Here is a 19,552-nt window from a genome sequence, read left to right as displayed (position 1 = left end):
TGACTTTGAACAAACAACACATTTTATTGTAAGAAAAGAAACGAAGCCAGGTCCTCATTTCAGTGCTCAGTTCCCAAACACCTCTGTTTTCTGTCAAGGCTTTATGTTCATCCTTTGAACATTGGGACTGTTTCAATCAAACGTGATCCTAAAGCTGCGCTCCTGCTCCTTGCGGCGACTCTCACAAACCTTTGTCACCTCTTCCACCTTTCTCTGCAGCACAGCTGTGGGAGAAACAAGGGATTAATGTCACAGTCACCCCAGAACACAACCCTGCCCAGTTTTGCCTGTAGAAAGAAAAACATTTTCTTATTGACAGTCACTCAGACTTGACAGTGGACAAAGCAGGAGGATAATTAAACCCAAAGCACTGCCAGTAAGACAACTTCTTCATTAGTGAATGACAGAGGCAAAAATGGGTCTCCTTTCTAGAACAACTTAAAGGAAACAGATGGCTATTTTCACATACATTCAGTAAAGCCAGAATTCAGGTAGAACAGAAGCTGTACCAGATTTCCTGAAAAAGGCATGTTTGGAATGTGGAGCTTAGCATAAATGTTGTGAAAGAAAACACCTAATTAGACTCTGACCTAAGCCAATAATTCTACATGAACACAGAGAAGCAGGCCTGCTTTCACACCAGGTGTGAGCTTTTCACAGCACTCTGCCCAGGCAGTGCACTCTGGAGCTGCTGAGAGCAGAGCTGCTTTATTCTGCCGTGCCCCCGTGTGGCTGCTACCAGTTAAAAATCCAAACAGCCCAGAATTCCAGAATTCCTCACCAGGAGGCAATCCCGAGGAGAAAAGTCCCTTTTTTCTGTCTTGTTTTAGTATGGCCTGAGCTAAACGTGAATCCCAAACCAGAAACATTCACTCCACTGGTCAAGTGTTTGCTCCTTAGTGCATCTCCCACTCTGCACTGGATCTCAAGCTATTGAGGCTGTGAAATTCCCACATTATTCCTCCAGTTACCCCACCTGCAGATCAATGCAGGCTGCTCCATCTTACCTGGATCTGGCTTCCTGTTTTCAGAGTGGGAAGGATGGTAAGATTCAACACACACGCTTCCCTCATCAATTTTCCTGCTCCACAGGCAAACCCCATCTCTTTTACAAGTCGGACTATTTAACATTAGTTTGACAGAATGAAGAATAAGGTTTTCAAGTTCTCTGCTTTGCACTGATGCATTTCAAGCAGGGCTTTTTTGGTAAAACAGCTGCAGTTGCCAGGAATTACTTCTCAGCAGAGGCCTCTAATGAGGCACACCAGGAGAATTCAGCACAGAAGGGACAGTGACATTGAAGGTGAGGAGGAAGAGTCCTCAGGCATCTTCAGGGATGAACAACAAACACTCAGACACGTGCTCCTGCTTTCCATTCACATTCCCAAAAGGCTGCAGGAGAAATCTCACCTGAGTTCTGGTCAATCCACTGCAGGGAATCCATGTGTGCATTCAAAATCTTACAGATCTGCTGGAGCTGAGCAGAGAGAGAAGGTGCAAGTCAGTTGTGACACTGCACGAACATTAAGAGCAGCCACTTGCCCAGGGAAGCCTGTGCAGCAGCCCTGGTGCTTTGCTTCTCCTTACCAGCAAGGAGACTGCATAGTTTAGATTATATATCTGTGGCTTTGGCTTATTTTAACTCAAACCAAGGAACCAGCAGAACATTCAACATCCTTGGCTTCAAGTGGCAAAATTACAAATTAATGTGGAAAAACTCAGCAATGCTGAAGGGAAATTTTTACTGAAAAAAAACCTCCTTAGTAAAGCCATAAGGAGCACCAAAATCAATTAATTAGATATCAGAAAGAGCTGGTTTTTCAGACCTTGTTTTATGAGGATATAAAAACAGTATAAAGAAAAGGTATGAGTGGAGTATCCACATGGGGACAAAGGAAGAGTTAGAATTATGTCAATATCCTTTGCCTCCTCAGCAATATAAAAGAAAAGCTTGCATTTACTGGGTCACTCGTGTCTGCTGGGCCTCCTGATGTGTTCAAGTGATCAATGATGTCCTTCAGATCTTGTGCCATGCGCTTCAGCTGAGCATCGATGTTTTCAGCCAGTTTGTAGCTGCAGAGCACACGAGAACCAAGATCAGAAGGTTTGAGGAGAACTTTGAAGACTTGCACCAGCTATGGGCAATCAGAACGAGCTTCCACATCTGCAGCCAAGGCTGGCAGAGACCCGGGAACAGCACCCAGAGAGGCTCCATCACCCACATGAAGTGACTCCTAAACCCTGACTCTTAACAGATACATGGAGACAGACAAGCAAGAAAGCAAAGGACTATGAGTAAAATCTAAGTTGCCATGCATGAAACAGAATAATTATCTGACAGCAGCCACTCATTGTTCAACACTGTCACACATGCCAGCTCTGCCTCCTGCTGACTGATATCACCACAGGACACTGCTCATCCCCCATCCCCAGCAGATTTGTGCTCACGTCCTCTCCCGTTCCTCATCCGCATGCTGCAGGTAGATGGTCCCGCTCTGTTCCTTCACAGACTCCTCCAGAGGGGTCAGCAAGTCCTCCAGCTCTTTCTGCTGGGACAGAATGAAGTCCAGTTCCTGATCCAGTCTGAAAAGAGAAAATGCCAACTGCTGCCCTTTCACGTTGCAGACATTCCGGAGCTGTCACACAACGGCAGGACAACGCAGAGAAGAAAGAAAATCATTTCAAGTGCTCACAGTCTCCTACCTCTTCTGATCAACCTTCACCTTCTCTACTTCCCTGTGTAACGAAGTAATCTGCAAACAGAAGACATTTCATTACACCTTGGAAACTCTCAAGTCAGCTCAGCAAAGAAGAGAGGTGGGAGGGAGAAAGCAGCACCATGCAAGTTCTGCTAGAAACAAGAGATGGTTCCATAAAGATTTACAGACCAAAGATGGAATAAGGGAGGTCCAGCTTGGAATGATCCCCCCTAAGGGGACTTGGTAGCACAGAGCAAAGTCACAGAACAGATTTCCAAACACCAAGGCCTAAAGGCCAGAGCACACGGAGAGATTGTGAAAAGCACCCAGGTGGAGCTCACTTCTATTTCTTTTACAGGCAGAAAGTGCCACTCGATGGCTTGTAACACTGAGGCCTTCAAGGACCTGAGCAAGCAGAATGAGGTTCCCGTGGGGGTCACCTCACCTTCTCTCCATTCTCTATCAGCATCCGGTCCCAGGCATTGACTTGTGTAGCTTGATGGAGGAAGTGCTTCTCTTGGTCCTCCAGTTCCAGGCTCCACTTGTTTATCAAACTCTCCAGCTGGGCATAAGTCATCACTGGGGGGGCACTGAGAGGGAGCGAGGGGCAGCACAGGGCACAAGGTCAGGAAAGAGAAACACCACAGCAAGCATTCATTGCCCCCTCCTCCTCCAGATCCCATCACCAACACTGCAGCTGCTCCTGCCCCAGGCAGGAAAGGGTCAGTGGTAACAAACACCCACCTGGTTGTGGTGGTTGTGGTTATGGCAGCTGTGGAGGTCACAGCTCCAATGGCACCAGTCGTAGTCAATGGCTTCAGATTCAAAGGAAAGCCAGAAGCAGAAGTGGTCCCTGGAAGAAGAGATTCAAGTCAAGCAACAGAGGAGGACGCACCTGGTACCTCACAAACTGAGAACAGGTCCAGGGTGCACTGCCCAGGGCTGTAGGAGCTGCAACAGATCCCTCTGAAGGGACCAACAGCAAATCCCACCTCTGTCAGGGAGGGAATGAAAACATGCCGAGCCCACGCCCTGCTCAGTCCCCTCAAGTCTTACTGTTAGAACCCGTAACTACCAGCACACCCAGTTCCTCCCCTGCACCCTTGCAGTGGATGACAGAACTTCTATGTTTTCACAAAGAGATGGAAAGCATCAGAGAAAGACAGACTCTGTTGTTTTCAGTTACTCGAGGGCTTTACAAATCACAACTGCTCTGCTGCTACTCTCACAGGACAGGCTCCCTTCTCTTCAGCGACTTTCAGCATCTCACTCCTACCAGTGGCAGTGCTTGTTGTGGCAGCTGTTGTTGCAGGACCTTTTAATCCAAACCCAAGTGTCCCCAGGCTGGCTGTCCCCGTGGAAGCAGTGGAAGTGGCACCAACTGTAAAGAGAAGACGCCATCAAGGGGTTGCATAACCCATGAAATGCAGGGCCCCTTGGAAAAGCTGTGCCCAGCCTGCTCCCCCCTCCCACTGCAGCAGCAGCAGCTCCAGCACCCACAGGGAGCAGCAGCCACGCTGCTCATTTACTCCCCCAGGGATAAACCTGCCTGGAGAGACTCACGTGAGAGGCCCGTGGTGGTGGCCGAGGTGGCGGCTGAAGAAGTGGCCACAGAGGCAAAGAGCGTGGGCCCCGTGGAGCCCAGCACTGAGGTGGTGCTGGTGCTGCTGGAGGCCGTTGTGGCAGCTGTGGATGTGACTGCAGAGAGAAACAGCTCCATCTGTACAAGCAGAGCTCACTGAGCTCCCACCCGCTGCACAACAACGCTGCTGAGAGAGAGGGTGACACAAACTGCCCGGCTACGCCAGGTTCTTGGGCATGTCAGCATTTTAACTCCCTTTGCCTCTTATTCTCCCTCCGCTCCCTCTCTTTCCCAATTTGCCCTTTAGGATTGTGCCTCCCTTCCACTGCGCTCCCCAAACAAGTACAGAACAGAATTTGGCCCGTGGGACACAATGAAAAATACAGGACACGCTGTCCAATGGCTCTAGGAGCTGTCCCAGATCAGCACTGCCAGGGCAAGCTCAGAGGAACAAACGCTTCTGGCCCCTTCCCACACCCCAGCATAAGATATTTGTCTACTTCCAATAGACAAATACTGCCAGGACTGCATCAGATTCCACAAAGCCTTAAGGAATTGTTTCCCAAAAAAACCAGCTTCCTACCTCCAAGCTTGGTTCCAAAGGACAGGGTGGGTGCCTGGCTGGTACCTGTGCTCAGCGTTGCCGTGCTTGTACTCGTGGCTGCTGTTAAAGGCAGTGACCCAAAGGTTAGACCTGGATGCAGGAGCAAAAGGCAAAGATGGACTTCTTTCCTACAGGCTCAAAGAGCAATTGCTCCCCACCACTGCAGACCCTGGACAGGCCTATGAGAAACACCTCTGGCTCCAGCCCTCGCTCCTTTCTGCCCCAGCAGAAGGCAGAGGCTGCAGAGCTCCACTGCACCCTCAGATACCCGCCGTGCCCAAGGCTCCCAGGCTGCAGCTGCAGCCCCAGCCTGCTCACCCACCTGCGGGCTGCCCCCCGAGGCTGAAGGGGGCTGCTGACGGGGTGGCAGCTCCCAGGGTGGCCGTGCTGGTGGTGGCAGCAGCCGCAGGGGCCGTGCCAAAGGTCAGCCCTGCGGACGTCGCCTGCGGAGCCGCGGTGCCGATGCTGAACCCGGCTGTTGCCGCCTGAGTCGTGGTGCCACTGGAGAAGGTGAACCCTCCTGTTGTCCCAGACTGAGCCGTGCTGCTGCTGCTGCTGCTGCCAGCAGAGCCAAAGGCAAAGCCAGACGGGGCTGCTGCCTGACTCGAGGGCGTGCTGGTTGAAGCTGGGGCACCAAAAGAAAAGCCCCCTGTGATTCCAGCAGCTGGAGTGGCAGTGCTGGCTCCAAAGTTCACTTTTGGAGTATTTGCCCTAGGGAAGAAAAGAAAAGAAGCCAGTCTGCTTGAGATACACATGCACTCAGGTACACAGCTGCCTTTCTCCCTGACCTTTTGCTGACAGCAGAAGCCTCCTTTCAAAGAGATGTACACCTGTGCCACGTCTGTGTTCCCATTCTGACAACAGACTCTGTCAGCTGCTGTCATCTGCCATCTCCTGTCAGGGCTCTTTCTACTGACTCTCCCTTCACTACCTCAAGCCAGCCAGGCACCACAGGCCATTTTATGGCAGCATAAGTGAAGCTGCTCCTTCTCTCAGCTCACAATCACCCTTTCCGCTCCCTCTACACAAGGCTGCGTTTCTTCTGCTCGTCCCCATTTTAGCTCCCTTCCCACTGCTCCCATCTGCCAAGCTTTGACAGCAGCACTTCTGCGGAACCACTTCGGAGCTCACAGCCTTTCCTTAAGGACAAATCACTCCCAAACTGCCGAGAAAACATTCTGAGCACTCCAGATTCGGGTCAGGAGGAACAAGACGTTTTATACCCGTTAGCAAAGCTTTAGCATTTCTTGTGAAAGCGTCTCCACCCCAGTTACAGACGGAAACGCGGAACATCTGCTTCCCAACACGTGGAAGAGCTCCCCCATGAAAACATCCGCCGGGACGGGCCACAGGGCTCGCTGAGCACTTTCCCAATGAGGCGATCACTGCAGGGCGCTGCGAACTCCCAGGCACAGCAGCCGAGGCTCGCTCCCTGCAGAATCCCCGGCAGAGCCCTCGCTCAGCACCGACAGGACCCCCCCTCCCCTTCCCCCCTCCCGGCCCCCCGGGCTCTCACCCCAGCGGGAAGGCGGCGGCCGCCGGGGCCGCGGGGGCCGCGCTGGCCGAGCCGAAGCTGAAGCCGGAGGGCTGCGCGGTCGTGCCCGGCCTGCTGAAGGAGAAGAGCCCGGCGGGCTGGCTGCCGCCCGCCGCCGCCGGCGCCGCCGCGCTGCCGAAGCTGAAGCCGCCCGAGGAGGAGGCGGCGGGCGCGGAGAAGGAGAAGCCGAAGCCGCTCGTGGTCGTGGTGGCGGCCGCTCTGGGCGCGCCCAGGCTGAAGGCGCCGCCGGGCGCGGCCGCCCCGAAGCTGAACTGGCTCATGGCGCGGCGGCGGCGGCGGCGCGGGCCGAGCTCCCTCAGGCGCGGCGGCGGCTCCGTGACCGCGCGCGCCGCGATGGCGTCACCGCGCCGCGCCCCGGCCCCGCCCTTTCGTCGTCTCTTCCTCGCCTGCCATTGGTCAGCGCGGCCGCCACTCGCGGTTCCGCGGCTCCGATTGGCTGTTCTGGCGCGGGGGGGCGGGGCGTGTGTGTGTTGCTGTGGGGACGGGGGACGCGGCTGCGGGCGGGGCTGCGGGACCGGAGGGGACCCCGGGCCTGGGTGCGGGACCGGGAATGCGGGACCGGGAATGCGGGACCGGGAATGCGGGACCGGGAATGCGGGACAGGGAATACGGGAGCGGGAATGCGGGACCGGGGTGCAGGATAGGGGGGGACACCGGGCCGGGATGTCGGACAGGGGATGCGGGACAGGGGGTGCGGGAATGGGGGGGGACACCGGGCTGGGATGTGGGACAGGGGATGCGGGGCCGGGGTGCGGGATAGGGGGGACACCGGTTCCTAGTGCGGGACAGGGAATGCGGGACCGGGGTGCGGGATGGGGGTGCGGGATAGGGGGGGACCCCGGGCCGAGGGTGCAGGACCGGGGTCGGGGATAGGGGCGGACACCGGGCCGGGATGCGGGACAGGGGATGCGGGACCGGGGACACCGGGGACACCGCCAGAGGTGCGGCGTTGGAGGACGCGGTGCCCAGCATTTTTCCCCGGTCGTTGCGGTTCCCCTCGCTCCTGTGCGCTCCCGGCGCTGGGGCGGTCCGAAGGCTGGCGGGTGGGCAGAGACGCGGTGAGGAGTTCTGCCGGGTTTCCTGCCGGAGTCACTCTGAGGCTCGAGCTGTGCTTGCAACAAAAGCTTGGATGGATGTCTGGAAAGGTTCTTCCCGCAGAGGGTGGTCGGGCACTTGAACAGGATCCCCAGGGAAGCGGCCACAGCCCCAAGGCTGACATATTGTAAAGAGCATTTGGACAACACTCCCAGGCACATGGTGGGACTCTTGGGGTGTCCTGCACAGGGCCGGGAGTTGGACTCGCTGATCCTGATGCGTCCCTTCCAACTCAGCATATTCTATGATTTTATGTTCCATTTTACATGTTTTGTCATCACACACACAGGAACTTGGCTAAACTTTTCCTTCCCAAACACACAGCAGGAAAATTGTGCTTTACAGGCTGTTCAAAGCACATTTGGTTGCTGCTTCATCTGTCACTTGTTTTTTCTGCACAGGTGAGCGGTGGGTATGGACATGGACAGTGTGTTCTCAGGCTCTTCTCTGCAGAGCCTTGCCAAACTGCTGCGTGATGCACAAGAAGAGGATGATGATGATGATGATGATGATGTGGTGAGCCTTTCATAAGAGTTGCTGCTTCTTTTACATCTAGTACCATAGCCCTATCTTGTTAATAAAGGAGGAGCAAATCTCTTTTTCTCCAGAGTGAGTAAAAACAGAATGAAAACCTGGGAAGGTTTTGGACTGACTGAAACAGCAAGAGGGTACTTTAAGAGTAACAAGCTCTTGAGGGAGAGTATGAGCAAGATGCCCCAGGAAAACAGGGAGACATTGTGAGCACAGCATACGAGGGAGGTTTAATTTTTCAGCCTGAAGGAAATGAGAGCATGGAGTTGAAAGAGTTTTAGGTACTTCAGACTTCCCCCTACTTTTCCCTGAACTCTGCTGGAGATGAAGGCAATTACAGCCAGATACTTCATATGAAGGGAAAAATTTGCTGCTCAGCTTCTGAGTAAGGACCAAAATATCCAGAGGCAACTGAGTGTATTAATTTTATATGCCAGGCATTGAAGAACTGTAGAGCTAATTGATCACTGATGTACAATATGTAGTTTGGTGGTTGTAAAATAGGGAAAGGTGGATAATCATGCTAAGGTGCATAATCTGAAGGAATAATGAGAGAAATATCTGAATGTGTTCTTCTGTGTCAATTCATCTCAGGAGCAGATGAAAATCACAGTGTTTGGAGAACATGCATTATTCCTGCAACACACAACCGCTGCTTTTATCTAGGCCTGCCTGTGTGCTGGGAAGAAATATTCCCAGGAACCCCACAGGTGCCAACAATGTAGAAGGCCTCTGTGAAGGCTCAAAACTTTGCCAAGTCACTTAGGATTTTGAACAGATCATATTATGACATGGATAACAACAAAAAAAAAAAGAACAGATAACAAAAATGGCAAATGCCTCAGTGTTCCTCCAAATCACTCTTCAGCAAAGAGCTGACCAGCCCCATTAGTGGCAACACATGTCATAATTTGGGATAAAAGGAGTGCATATCCCTTGAAGTTTTCTTTGAGTGGGTTACAGATGTGGTCCTTCACACTCCAACTATCCTCCAACTGTTTAATGCCTGCCTTTTAAACCCAGCATTATTGCTGTACATCTCTGCAGTAAACATCCTGATTTTAAAAATAATTTGTTTACATCTTATTAATAAAATGAATGACACTTCAGAGACAGGAATGGAAAATTGCCACGAGGGATGTCAATTAAGTCTGAGTCAATCTGGGTAAATTGAAATCTTTATTTTGATTTAATTTAATGCTCTGTGCATATGAGGCACTTTTATCGAACCAAGGAATCTTCATATATAGAGAAATGCCTCACATTGGCCTATTAGCACTAAATTGATTCATAATTAGAGGAAAATGCTGTTGCCTCATGATCTCTACTGTAAAAAGGAATCAAAATGCTGTGATGGGGCTTTCATGAGGCACCCTTGGTTCTGTAATATTTTCATGGCAGGCAAAGCATGGAAATTTTGCCAAAATGCCATGGAAACCAAAACTCACAAAGCACATCTGTCTGTGTTACTGGGCTTCTGTGAGTCCTGCTTAAACCCAGCGTGTCAAGGTCACTTTCTGCTGTGTGAGAGAGAGTGAGGCAGGGAGAACATTCAGTGGTTCTGTCATGAAACTGTGGGATAATGCTTTTTCAATTCCATCAGGGATTTGTTTGAGCTCAGATAACATGTTATATTTACTGACATTATGGTTGTAACTGAGTTTGGCTCCATGAAAATTGATTTAAGATCATTTTGCCTTTCTTTGCAGCCACGCTGTTCTGTTGGTGCCATGACTCCTGGGAGTGTTGGACCAGTAAAGAAAGAGACCACCAGTAAGGAGGATTATTTGTATGTTTTGGCATCCAGTCTCATGTCAGCAGACTGTAACAGCTGTAGTAAGATACCACTGAAGGGTTTGCTGCAATAAAAAAGTGGTCATTGACCTTTGAGATGGGCATAGCATGACATTTCATACAATTACACTGTAAAATTATTCCTCTCCTGAAAGCTTAACTGTAAAACATGCAAAGTGGAGCAGAAAGGGAAATGCCAGAGCAGCCTCCAGTGGAGATAACAGTTCAGAGTGCAGCCTGGTTAGGGGCTGCAGAGATCACAACTGAGCATCAAAACCTCCATATAAGTAAGACAGAAAGACAGTTTTGGTAAAGTCTTGGCAAAGTTAAGGTTTTTTTGAACTAATGCTGTCACATTATTGAGCAGCTTAGTTATGAGCCCTAAGAAAGGCCAACAAGGGCCAGGGTGAGCTTTGCAGGAAAGGAACTGTGGCAAATATAACAGATTATTTTTGCTTGGGATTCCAACAATAACCCGAGGTTCTACTCTAAAAAACTTCAAGTTTCACATTTACCAGCTTACTAAAAGAATATTTTTCCATGCAGGATAGACATAAACCATACTATCCTGCCCATAGACTTTCATGTGTCTTAATCACCTTGTCTGGAGTGTGCCCAATAATTAATGGGAAGAACTGGATTTCTGTGTGAGGAGGTGGTCCTCTTGTGAATGACTCTGCTCACTGAAAAATCTCTTGTCAGGGGGCTTGTGGGAGATTAGTCTTTCATCCTTCTACACTTTACCCATTTTGAAGTGCTAGATATTTTATGCCAGAGAGGAGGATTTCCAGGAAATAAAGGTTGGGTAAAGGAGATTTAAGTGAAAGGAAAACATCCTCCCTCTGCAAATCCTCATTCATAAGATAGTGAGGTGAAGAAGACTGTAATCGTTACCTAGAATGCTTTTAATGCAAAGATTTTTCTAAAGCCTAGAAATACTTTTCTCGGCTTTAGAAATGGCTTTTCTTTTTCTTTTTCTTTTTTTTTTCATTCTTGGAAAATATTCTAAGCTTTCAGCAAACCTTAAGGAACAGAGACATTTCAAAATGTGTCAGTGTGATTTTTCTCCGCACTTACAGGTACTTTTCAAGTGAAATCTGAAAACAAGAAAACCATTTGGAATACAGAGGAGGTCCCAGAAGGATCTGAATTTGATGATACCTGGGACCCTAGAGAAAAGCCAGAGTAAGAGAGCTGAGACTGCCTGTGTGGGCTTTACATAGCATTAATGGAAATGAGTTAAACAGCATCTACAGCCATCTGAAAAGCTCGTGTCGTGCAAGAAGAAAGGAAGGATATCACTGTTGCATCTAAAGCAACGTGAGGAATGGTTTTAACCCCTCTCTTGAAATCTTCTGATCTCATAACAGAAACATAGTGTTGTTTTTTCCCCGTCATAAGTTTACGTGCAGTGTCAGTTACTTGTATAAAGTGGGATTAGGAGGGGAAGTAGGTCAGAAAAACGATTTATTAACTTTAAAATATGCCATTTATGTGAAATACCTGCTTTTTCCTACTGCAACCAAGATGCATCCATTTTTCCATACTCATAAATTCATAAAGTACTCCAATGTATATTTGCATTTCAAAGATTTAAGTTCTTTAGAGACAAATAGTACTGCAGGAAGAAAAGCTGTGTGCAGGCAATTTTGAGCTCTTAAATCTTGTCATTCAATCTTAGTCTGTCAAAGCACAACTTAAAACCAGAGCCTTTTTCCTTGCTCATAGAAAAACAGTAGCAAAAGTGTTCTTGAAATGGATATAATCAGGCAGATAACTTGTAGTTTGTAGAGGTCAGAAAGCCCTGAGGGTCAGTCCATAAAGCAGCTTTTGCATTTCCAATCATTATTCCAATGCCATATCCTGGAGTGTTAAATGCTGGAGCAGATGGACTGTAGCCCATGAAGCTGCACATTGTACACCAGAATCTTCCCTCTTCCCTGCACATGAATCAGGACATGAGGTGTCCAATTTCCCAGTTAAACACAGGACTGAAACCCACCTGAACGGGGACTCAGCCTTTCTGAAAATGAGATATTCAATTTCCCAGTTAAACACAGGACTGAGACCCAGCTGAACTTGGACTCAGCCTTTCTGAAAATTATTTGGAATTCACCCTCATGCACAGTTGTCCTTGAAATGGTCTCCTGTCAGGTATAGAACATGCTCTCTTTGTATTGTGGGCACAACAGAAGCTTTTCTCATTACATTCTTTGACCCTTCCCCTCTGCAGTGCTTCTCCAGCCTCAAGCACTTGTGACCCACGTTGCACAGATGAAGAGAGAGTATAAGTCTTTATAATAGTTCATCAAATGAAGCAAAGAAAATGTCCTGAAAGGAGAACAGATGGCTGCAGAGGTGCATCCAAAGCTATTAGACACATTTGTCATTGGCTTAGGAACTATTACATATGCAGGTTCACAATGGAGATGTGAAAGGCTTTCCACACACTTTCTACCAGCTGAGACAAGTGTTCCACCCCACTAATTTTGCTGAACTTAGTAGGAGTAGCATATGTTATAAATACAAATTTAGTTTTCATTTCCTCATTCATTAATTATCAAGAGCAAGGGAATACGTGATTCTACATTTTGTAGATGTGAAGGAGAAGAAAATAAATGTTGGCTGAATGCAAAACAGAATGTTATGCTCAAGCTGCAAGAATATGCTAAAGGACAGAACAGAGCACACGTAATTGTGACATCCCCCCTTTCAAATTCATTCCCCAAGAGTTTGTGGTGTTTGAATGGTCAATAAGTATTGTATCCGCTTAGGATGCATTTCCTGATCCTGCAAAGGTTGGTTAGGGAAGCAGAGGCAGCATGGTGAGTGCTTTGGAAGGTGGAGTCAACAATCTTCAGCTGTCTTCCAGCTGCCTCAGTCATGGCTCTGAACAGAAACCCAGTGCAGATGGATTGGAGCCTTGAAGGGAGACTGCAAAGAAGGAGAGACAATGTGAGGGGGATTTACAGTCCTCTGAGGATCACAGTCTCCTTTAGTCTCCTGCCCCTTCTCCAGTATTGCTAGGCAATGACTTCTCTTTCTCAGGTATGAGATTTTCTTCAAGCAGCATGTGGGAACAGAGGATGTCTTCTTTGGGATGACGGGGAAAGACCCCTCCACAGCCTGCTGTGAGGATATAGTGGTGAGCTGAGCCTGGAGCTCTGATCCCTTCTTTGTGCTCTTTCTCTGTCCTTTTCCATCTTCCCATCTTTTTGAGGGATGGAATGTAAACATCAAGCTCAAAGGTCAAGCCTTTGACCTCCTATAGCATTTTTTTGTGGTTCTCCAAGCATTTGTAGGTGACATTTACACTTGCTAACCTGAGGAACTTGTGTATCTGCTCAAGGACCAAGTGTGCTCAAGGGAATCTGTGCAAATGCATATGCCCCATATAAACTGGAAGGGAATAAAACATAGCTCAAAGATGAAGTTTCATCTCTGACACAATTTTGGGGAGGAGAGGGGTTGGGAAGGAGATTTTTTTTCATCTTCCTGCATTTTTTACAAGGTATGTGGGCTAGCAGAATGCTACAATGCTGACAGCCTTTAAAGTTACAGCTATCAGATCCTGCCTCATATTTATATAATCAAAGACCTCCCTGGTTTCTGAGCTCCAGGACAGGTAGAACTGCTGCATTATCTTTCTAGCAGAAGCAAACTGTCCCTGCAATGCACAAAGCCTGAGGCTTTTGCTGGATGTTGAACACCTGTCAAGCACATTAGCAGCTCAGGATCTGGAAGAGAGTAGGATATCAATACACATCACTGAGCTATTGAAAGCAGTGATTATCACTGTCGTATTTTCTCTGATACAAATTACCTACTCAAAATGTTGCTCTTTGATACTAGCATTGAAATATTCATGAAAATGAGATCTTTTATGGCTTTTAGGGCAACATATGTAATCACAGCTTTACCTCTGCCCATCATTTCAGATTAAAATCAAGCTGCCAGAGACAAAGTACTCAGACATCACATTAGATATCCAGGACAAGGTTCTTGACCTTCGAACTCCCAAAAAGTAAGTGTAGCACAATTGATACAAGTACACTTAATATGGTGTTTGAAATGAGGTTTAGCCAAGCTTTCAACTGCAGGCTGTGTGGAAAGCAAAGCTAAAGATTGTACTATTCATTGCTCATGAGAAATAGATACAGAAAAAATCACCCATAGTCCATCCATAGGTGTATAATGTGCTGGCATTGAATTTGTGATACTGTCTAGTAAAAAACTGCTTTGAGACAGATTTTGGCTACTTAAACAACAAGGCTTCAAGGGCCCAAAACATCTGGCAAAGAGCTGCCCACACTCTTGAAGGACTTCTTGTCTAGGATTTCTAAATACTAACTTGTACAAATATATATGACCAAAGATGGTTTAAAAAGTGCAGATAAATTTTCAGTAGCTGAAAGCCAAATTATGGACATATCTAAACATAGATGCAGAGATGGAAATGTTATAAGGTTTCCTAAAGAGATTTCCTTTGATTTTTTTTTTTTTTTTTTTTTTTTTGGTAGAGCTCTTTCAAGCCTACAGAGATAATCAGCTGACTGATACACTCTTGGACTTCTCAGTCTTACTCCATCTCTCCCTCAGTGTGCAATGCCCTGCCTGAGATTTCCAGATAATTCCCATGTCTGTTTTGCTTGAAGTCCTTCTTCACAAAGACTGCTTTCATAAGAAACCTTAATCTTCTCTGGGCTGACTTGCTGCACTGAATGGGATGTGGGAAGATCTCTATGTGAATAGCTTTCTGCAGATAAATTCAAGGTGCAAGCCATGGATTAAGGCTCAAATAAGTCCCCAGTAGGCTAACTATAGAAAAGCCACTTTTCTCACAGCCCAAACCAGGCAGAGTGAGTTACCCTGTGCTTGGTTTTAACTCAAAGATGCAACAGGAGTGGAAGAACGTTTAGAAATGTTAGTTTTGAAACTGGAAAATTGGGAGGAATAATTGTTCAGCTAATGATTTACAGAACCTATGGGCAGTAAAAGAAGTAGCTTAATGCAATACTGCAGATGTAGGAAAACCTCAGCATCATTTTCCTTTTGCAATTCTATCTTTTTGGTGACTCAGATCTGCCATTATCTTCTCAGTACCCAGCTGTCTCTAGTCACAAGCCTAGCAAATAAAAAGTTCACCATAAATCTGATGGTTGCTTGGGTACAGCCTGAACCAGTGCTGCTTTTACAAATATAAGTGCAAGTCTTCTCAGTATGAAAGAAACAACCAAGATGTCAAGTTCCACGTACTAAAAAACACTGTTCTCCCACAGATGGGGAGGAAGACTCAAAGGAACTGCTTCCAACTCTGTAGTCCTGGGGCTGCTTCTAAGCCAAGCTGCTTTTAAGTGATGGAAATATTTCAGGGCCAGTCTAGCTGTGCATGAGGTATTGCAGGTACCCCACAACCTGTCACAAGAAGGAGATTTATTGGAATAACCTTCCCTGTCATACTGATTGAGGAATTACAGGAGTGACTTGCAATGACATCTCAACTGCTCACCTGATCTGAGACACCAGCATTCACTGTGTCTTCTTTTACAGGAAGCTGCTGCTGCACCTCCCCTACCCTGTGAACAGCAAGGAGGGTAGAGCTCGTTTTCTCTCTGACGAGGAGACCTTGGAAGTCACCTTGAGAGTATCAAGGAAGTTTGATTTCATAAATTCTTCTGATGGATAGAGAGATAGAGAAAGTTTGCAAAAACTAGTGTTCTAGTTAGAAGTCTTTTTGAAACCCAGCTTGTTCTGAAATAGTAGATTGTTTCCCTTGAACAGTCCAGGGGGAATGTCTCTGGAGAAATTAGTCAGGAGGAGCACAGCACCCACAGGTTCTAAAAGCTGATGCTGTCTGGCTCTTACACTGCTCTGGGTAACTTTCTGGTTCCTTCAGTCTGATACAGACCCTGTGAACCAGAAAGTGGGAGATTTCTGTAAGCCAGAGAAAGCCTTTTGTGTGGTTGTGGCTGAGAAGTAGCACAGTGAGGCTCTGGGCAATGAGTCTGGTGCTTTGGTACCGTTTCAAGACTTGCAACTGTTGTCCTTGCTTGGACTCCAGTGCTGGGACTGGGGCCAGTTCAGAATCTTCTCTTACCTATTTCTTGGCGAGAAGATCAGAGTTCTTCAGGGATCCATATGCACATCTGAGGCTCCTTTACACTGGCAGAACAAGTTAACCAACTGTAGTTGGACTGCTGAACGTCTCAGCTCTTTTGAACAGTTTTTGACAATGTATGGTTCAGTGTTGTCTATTCACCTGCTGTCCCTCCAGCTATTCTTCTGGTCTTTCTTGATTAATAAAATAATAGGTTCTAAGGAACAGTTCCAGTTATCTTTGAGTCTGCCTTCTCTATACTAAGCTCTGAGAGACCTCATAAAAGTTGATATAAGAGGAACTTTGCGTAACAAAGCTTCTCTCAAAGGGCTGAAATGCTGCAAAATCTGCTCTTTGGCCTTCAGGTCCAATCTAGATGTTTCTCTCAGTAGCTGCTGGGCAAATATATTCATTTAACATTGTTAGTCCTGCAGGAAACAAAGGTACTTGTTCAATGATCAAAGTGGAGAGGACAAGCAGACCCTGGCATGTTAATGCTACACTTAAACCAAAAACCTGTGAGTACTTTCAGAACAAAATGGCTTGAGTCCTGCATTCTTCTGGGGTGGAAGTAGAGGAAAATAATTGACCATCTAGGCTGCAGACAGCACCCATGCAGCTAAATTTTTGGCAGGCTGTAATGGGAAGATGGACACTCCATGATGGACTGCAGACAGACAGTGAGTTTAAAGGTGTAGTCACAGTATGTTTGTAGTCACTGCATTGTAACTCCAGGACAAATCAGGCTGATGTCTGGACATTTCAACCACTTCCCTGAAAAGTGAACCATTGCTTGGGTCAGAATAATCCTAATCAACTTCTGCTTTAGCCTTAATGCACTGGAAAGCAGATATCTCAGTTATGATTCATTACAAGCTATGAAATATGCTGGTAACACTCAGGGGCTACTCCAACTGGTATCTGTTTAAGTTTCCATAAATTAGATCTGAATGTCTCTTATTTCAAAGCTGTGGTTGAGCAGGACAATGTAGATGTATGAGAAAAGGCTGAGATCATTCCTCCTGACTCAGTTCTTCCCTCCTGTGCTTGCCAAACAAGCTGTTTCTTGGGAAAAGGTTGTCTTTGTGCTCCCTAGACAATATGCTGCTTAATTTTTGCATTTCTTATACTCATTACAGGAAAAGTGGAAGATTGATCAGTATTTATATGCATGTGAAGATAACATTTGTCCAAATTAATTCAGTACATTTATGGCAGGGTACAACTCTTCTGAGCCCTGCTCCAGTGCTCTCTCCACAAGGTTATGTTGCCTTTATAGTTGGGAGTAATAATTTACTAAGCCTTAAATCATCAAGTTCTCTTCAATTTAATGTCAGTGTTTGATACTGAAAACGGTGATGAGTCTGGCTCATTGTGCCTCTCTCCAGTGTTTTAGTTTCTTATGGAAATGAGCATATGCCACACTGGTATCTGTATCGTAATTTATGTCCAAATATTTTTTAACCTGTGGGCATTTTATCAGCATTCAGGAGACAAAAATCTGAGGTAAGTATGTTTTGTAAGAAAGCCAGCTGCTGAATAGAAAAGGGAAATACAAATGTGTTCTGCTTAAGGGGGAGGCTGTGGTGTGATTTCTTGTACCTGCTGGCCACTCACTCTGTGCATCCATCTCCAGGCTCCTGTAGATCATCCATGAGGGGGATGGCAGGTTGGTGACACTGGATGGGAAAAGGGTGATATCCTGGCAGGGGGAAGCTGAAATCACAGAGTGAGCATATAGGAACACAGGGAACAAATTCATAAACAACCAGGCTTTGTGTGTTCCACTCAGGATAAGCTCTACTGCCCTTTTCACTAAAGCAGGGACACTGTTCTGGGGGTGGGCAGTTTGCTGGGCTGGTTGGATCCATTGCCTGAAAGCATCATCATCACCTGGAGAGCATCTCACATTCTCACTTTCTTCCTATCAAGGACACAGAAGCTGCCCTAGACAGAAGGTTAAGTTTTAGTGTTTGGATTTTTTCCATATATCCTCCCAGGAGGAAACTGGTCAAAAGAACACACAGGTTGTCAAAATTCCCAGAAATCTGGAGGCTACTGCCAGCTACAAGAGTTGACTTTTTTGCACAGGCTTGAGGGCAGCTTTGCTTTGCTGAAGGAGCACTGGCAGAAATCCTCCAGGAGGAGAACCCCCTTTGCCTCTGAACATCAGCGCTGTTGCCGAAGTGCCACTCCAGCACCTGCAAGCATCTTAATTAATCAAAATTATGAGCCCAGTTAAACAAGCCAGCCATTAAGCCCCAGCCATTAAGCATCATTGAGCTTTATTTAGTTCCCATAAGAAGCAGCCTGATTAAATGTATTGCAGTTCAGTAGAGGGTACTGTAGATGTGGAAATGAGATAGAGGCTTGTTTACAGTAGTATCCCAATAAACTGCAGGTTCTCATCTCACCTTGTTCTCACATTCTGTCCTCCAGTTGTGGTTGCAGAGCCACCATCCCCATTTTGACTCGTTCCTGTCTTCTCTCAGAACTGTGGTGGTGTGCTAACATACATGGCTGTCTTGGGGTGACCTTATGATGTGTATCCCATATCGCTGCCTATGCCCAGAAATTAATTCCTGTGCCTTTCTATGCCTCTAAACTGAGCCTGAGAGGGGGAAGGAAAAAACTGAGCAAAACTTTTGCAAAGCAGTTTGCAGCTTGTTCAAGGTATCACACAGATAGCCATTGGTTCTCCCCACTGCGGCAGGGGAGGGAGGAAGCACCCGGCTTGCTGCTCCCAGGACAGTTTTTTTGGCCAGTGGTTCAGCTGCTTTGTTTTCCGGAGAGAGACTGAGAGTTGCATTTTTTCTTCTCTGGAATTTTGGATTTTCTCCCTTTTCTACGGGACTGCTTGATTGCTGTAACATCAGAGCACATCGGGAGGACTTTCCACCGGGCACAGAGGGCCTGGCCCTGGGCCAAGCCCCAGCTCCAAGGAGACCAAAGGGAGGACTCGAACACTTTTCCCAGGTTTTTTCCTCCACGGCAAAAGATTTTACCATTTAACATTATTTTCCTTTCCTGTGTGTTTGTTAAATAAATAGTTTTATCTTCTTCACTTTCCTTCGAGGAAAATTTATTTTTTCCCAAACCTGGTGGGGGAGGGGTGGTTGTGCCGTCTCTCAGAGGATATATCTCTAAATTTCTAAATTTCTAAACCAGAACAATGGCCCAGCTCACTCTCTGAATTTCACCTCTCTTCATATTTCCTTTTGTCTACTTACTGCCCTGGGGCCAAGATACTTGCCTCGTTCTATAGCTTGAGGAAGAGAAGACCCAGAAGAGTTGTTCCATGTGAACACCTGAGACAGTGCAAGAACTTAAATTTAGATTTTTTTCCCTTAAGCCTGCAGGCTCTCATTGTCATCTGCCTCTAGGTCTGCTGTTGATATCATCATACAGCCCTTCTATTTGTCTTAAAAGACTACTTCATTTTTCTGCTGTTCAGTTTAAAGTGTGTATCCAAACTTTGTGTGTACTTCTTGCACTGTGTGAAACACTGCTTTATCAGTATATGCTTCCCTCCAGATAAAGTTTATCTAGAATGACTAAGCTGTATCTACGTGTACAGACAGATCTGTCTCTCTCA

General features: G+C 47.0%; 2 protein-coding genes across 5 annotated transcripts; one reads left to right on the top strand and one right to left on the bottom strand.

The window, feature by feature from the left end:
* LOC138110557 (nuclear pore glycoprotein p62-like) lies at positions 1-6,750 on the bottom strand. Of its 2 annotated transcripts, none has more exons than XM_069015613.1 (12): positions 6,402-6,750; positions 5,208-5,596; positions 4,865-4,975; positions 4,263-4,397; positions 3,976-4,080; positions 3,444-3,552; positions 3,145-3,289; positions 2,704-2,753; positions 2,449-2,583; positions 1,962-2,073; positions 1,411-1,477; positions 1-224 (listed from the first exon to the last, which is right to left on the bottom strand). In XM_069015613.1, the coding sequence occupies exons 1-12, from the start codon at positions 6,698-6,700 to the stop codon at positions 133-135; spliced, it is 1,749 nt and encodes a 582-aa protein (XP_068871714.1). In that variant the 5' UTR covers positions 6,701-6,750; the 3' UTR covers positions 1-132. The 2 variants fall into 2 exon arrangements, with proteins under 2 accessions (XP_068871714.1, XP_068871715.1); XM_069015614.1 differs by having other exon boundaries at positions 4,865-4,945.
* A 194-nt stretch (positions 6,751-6,944) lies between these two features.
* Positions 6,945-16,160, top strand: DNAAF6 (dynein axonemal assembly factor 6). Of its 3 annotated transcripts, none has more exons than XM_069014943.1 (7): positions 6,945-6,976; positions 7,937-8,051; positions 9,776-9,839; positions 10,940-11,045; positions 12,909-13,005; positions 13,799-13,884; positions 15,411-16,160. In XM_069014943.1, exons 2-7 carry the CDS (start codon positions 7,950-7,952, stop codon positions 15,544-15,546), a joined length of 591 nt encoding a protein of 196 aa, XP_068871044.1. In that variant the 5' UTR covers positions 6,945-6,976; positions 7,937-7,949; the 3' UTR covers positions 15,547-16,160. The 3 variants fall into 3 exon arrangements, with proteins under 3 accessions (XP_068871044.1, XP_068871046.1, XP_068871045.1); XM_069014945.1 differs by lacking the exon at positions 15,411-16,160 and adding an exon at positions 14,381-14,423; XM_069014944.1 differs by lacking the exon at positions 6,945-6,976 and adding an exon at positions 7,394-7,585.
* Positions 16,161-19,552: the final 3,392 nt, after the last annotated feature.

The sequence above is a fragment of the Aphelocoma coerulescens genome, chromosome 4A (genome assembly GCF_041296385.1).
Source record: "Aphelocoma coerulescens isolate FSJ_1873_10779 chromosome 4A, UR_Acoe_1.0, whole genome shotgun sequence".
NCBI lineage: Eukaryota > Metazoa > Chordata > Aves > Passeriformes > Corvidae > Aphelocoma > Aphelocoma coerulescens.
Note: the sequence above shows the minus strand (reverse complement) of the source record. Positions and strands in the feature narration are given on the sequence as shown.

Excerpts from the sequence above, each read along its gene's own strand:
- LOC138110557 (XM_069015613.1), bottom strand. The coding sequence starts at position 6,700 with ATGAGCCAGTTCAGCTTCGGGGCGGCCGCGCCCGGCGGCGCCTTCAGC. Across the intron at positions 4,081-4,262 it reads CACCACCACGGGCCTCTCAC|TTGGTGCCACTTCCACTGCT; the intron begins GTGAGTCTCTCC and ends TTCTCTTTACAG. Across the intron at positions 3,290-3,443 it reads ACCACAACCACCACAACCAG|TGCCCCCCCAGTGATGACTT; the intron begins GTGGGTGTTTGT and ends GCTCCCTCTCAG.
- DNAAF6 (XM_069014943.1), top strand. The coding sequence starts at position 7,950 with ATGGACATGGACAGTGTGTTCTCAGGCTCTTCTCTGCAGAGCCTTGCC. Across the intron at positions 8,052-9,775 it reads ATGATGATGATGATGATGTG|CCACGCTGTTCTGTTGGTGC; the intron begins GTGAGCCTTTCA and ends CTTTCTTTGCAG. Across the intron at positions 13,006-13,798 it reads CCTGCTGTGAGGATATAGTG|ATTAAAATCAAGCTGCCAGA; the intron begins GTGAGCTGAGCC and ends CCATCATTTCAG.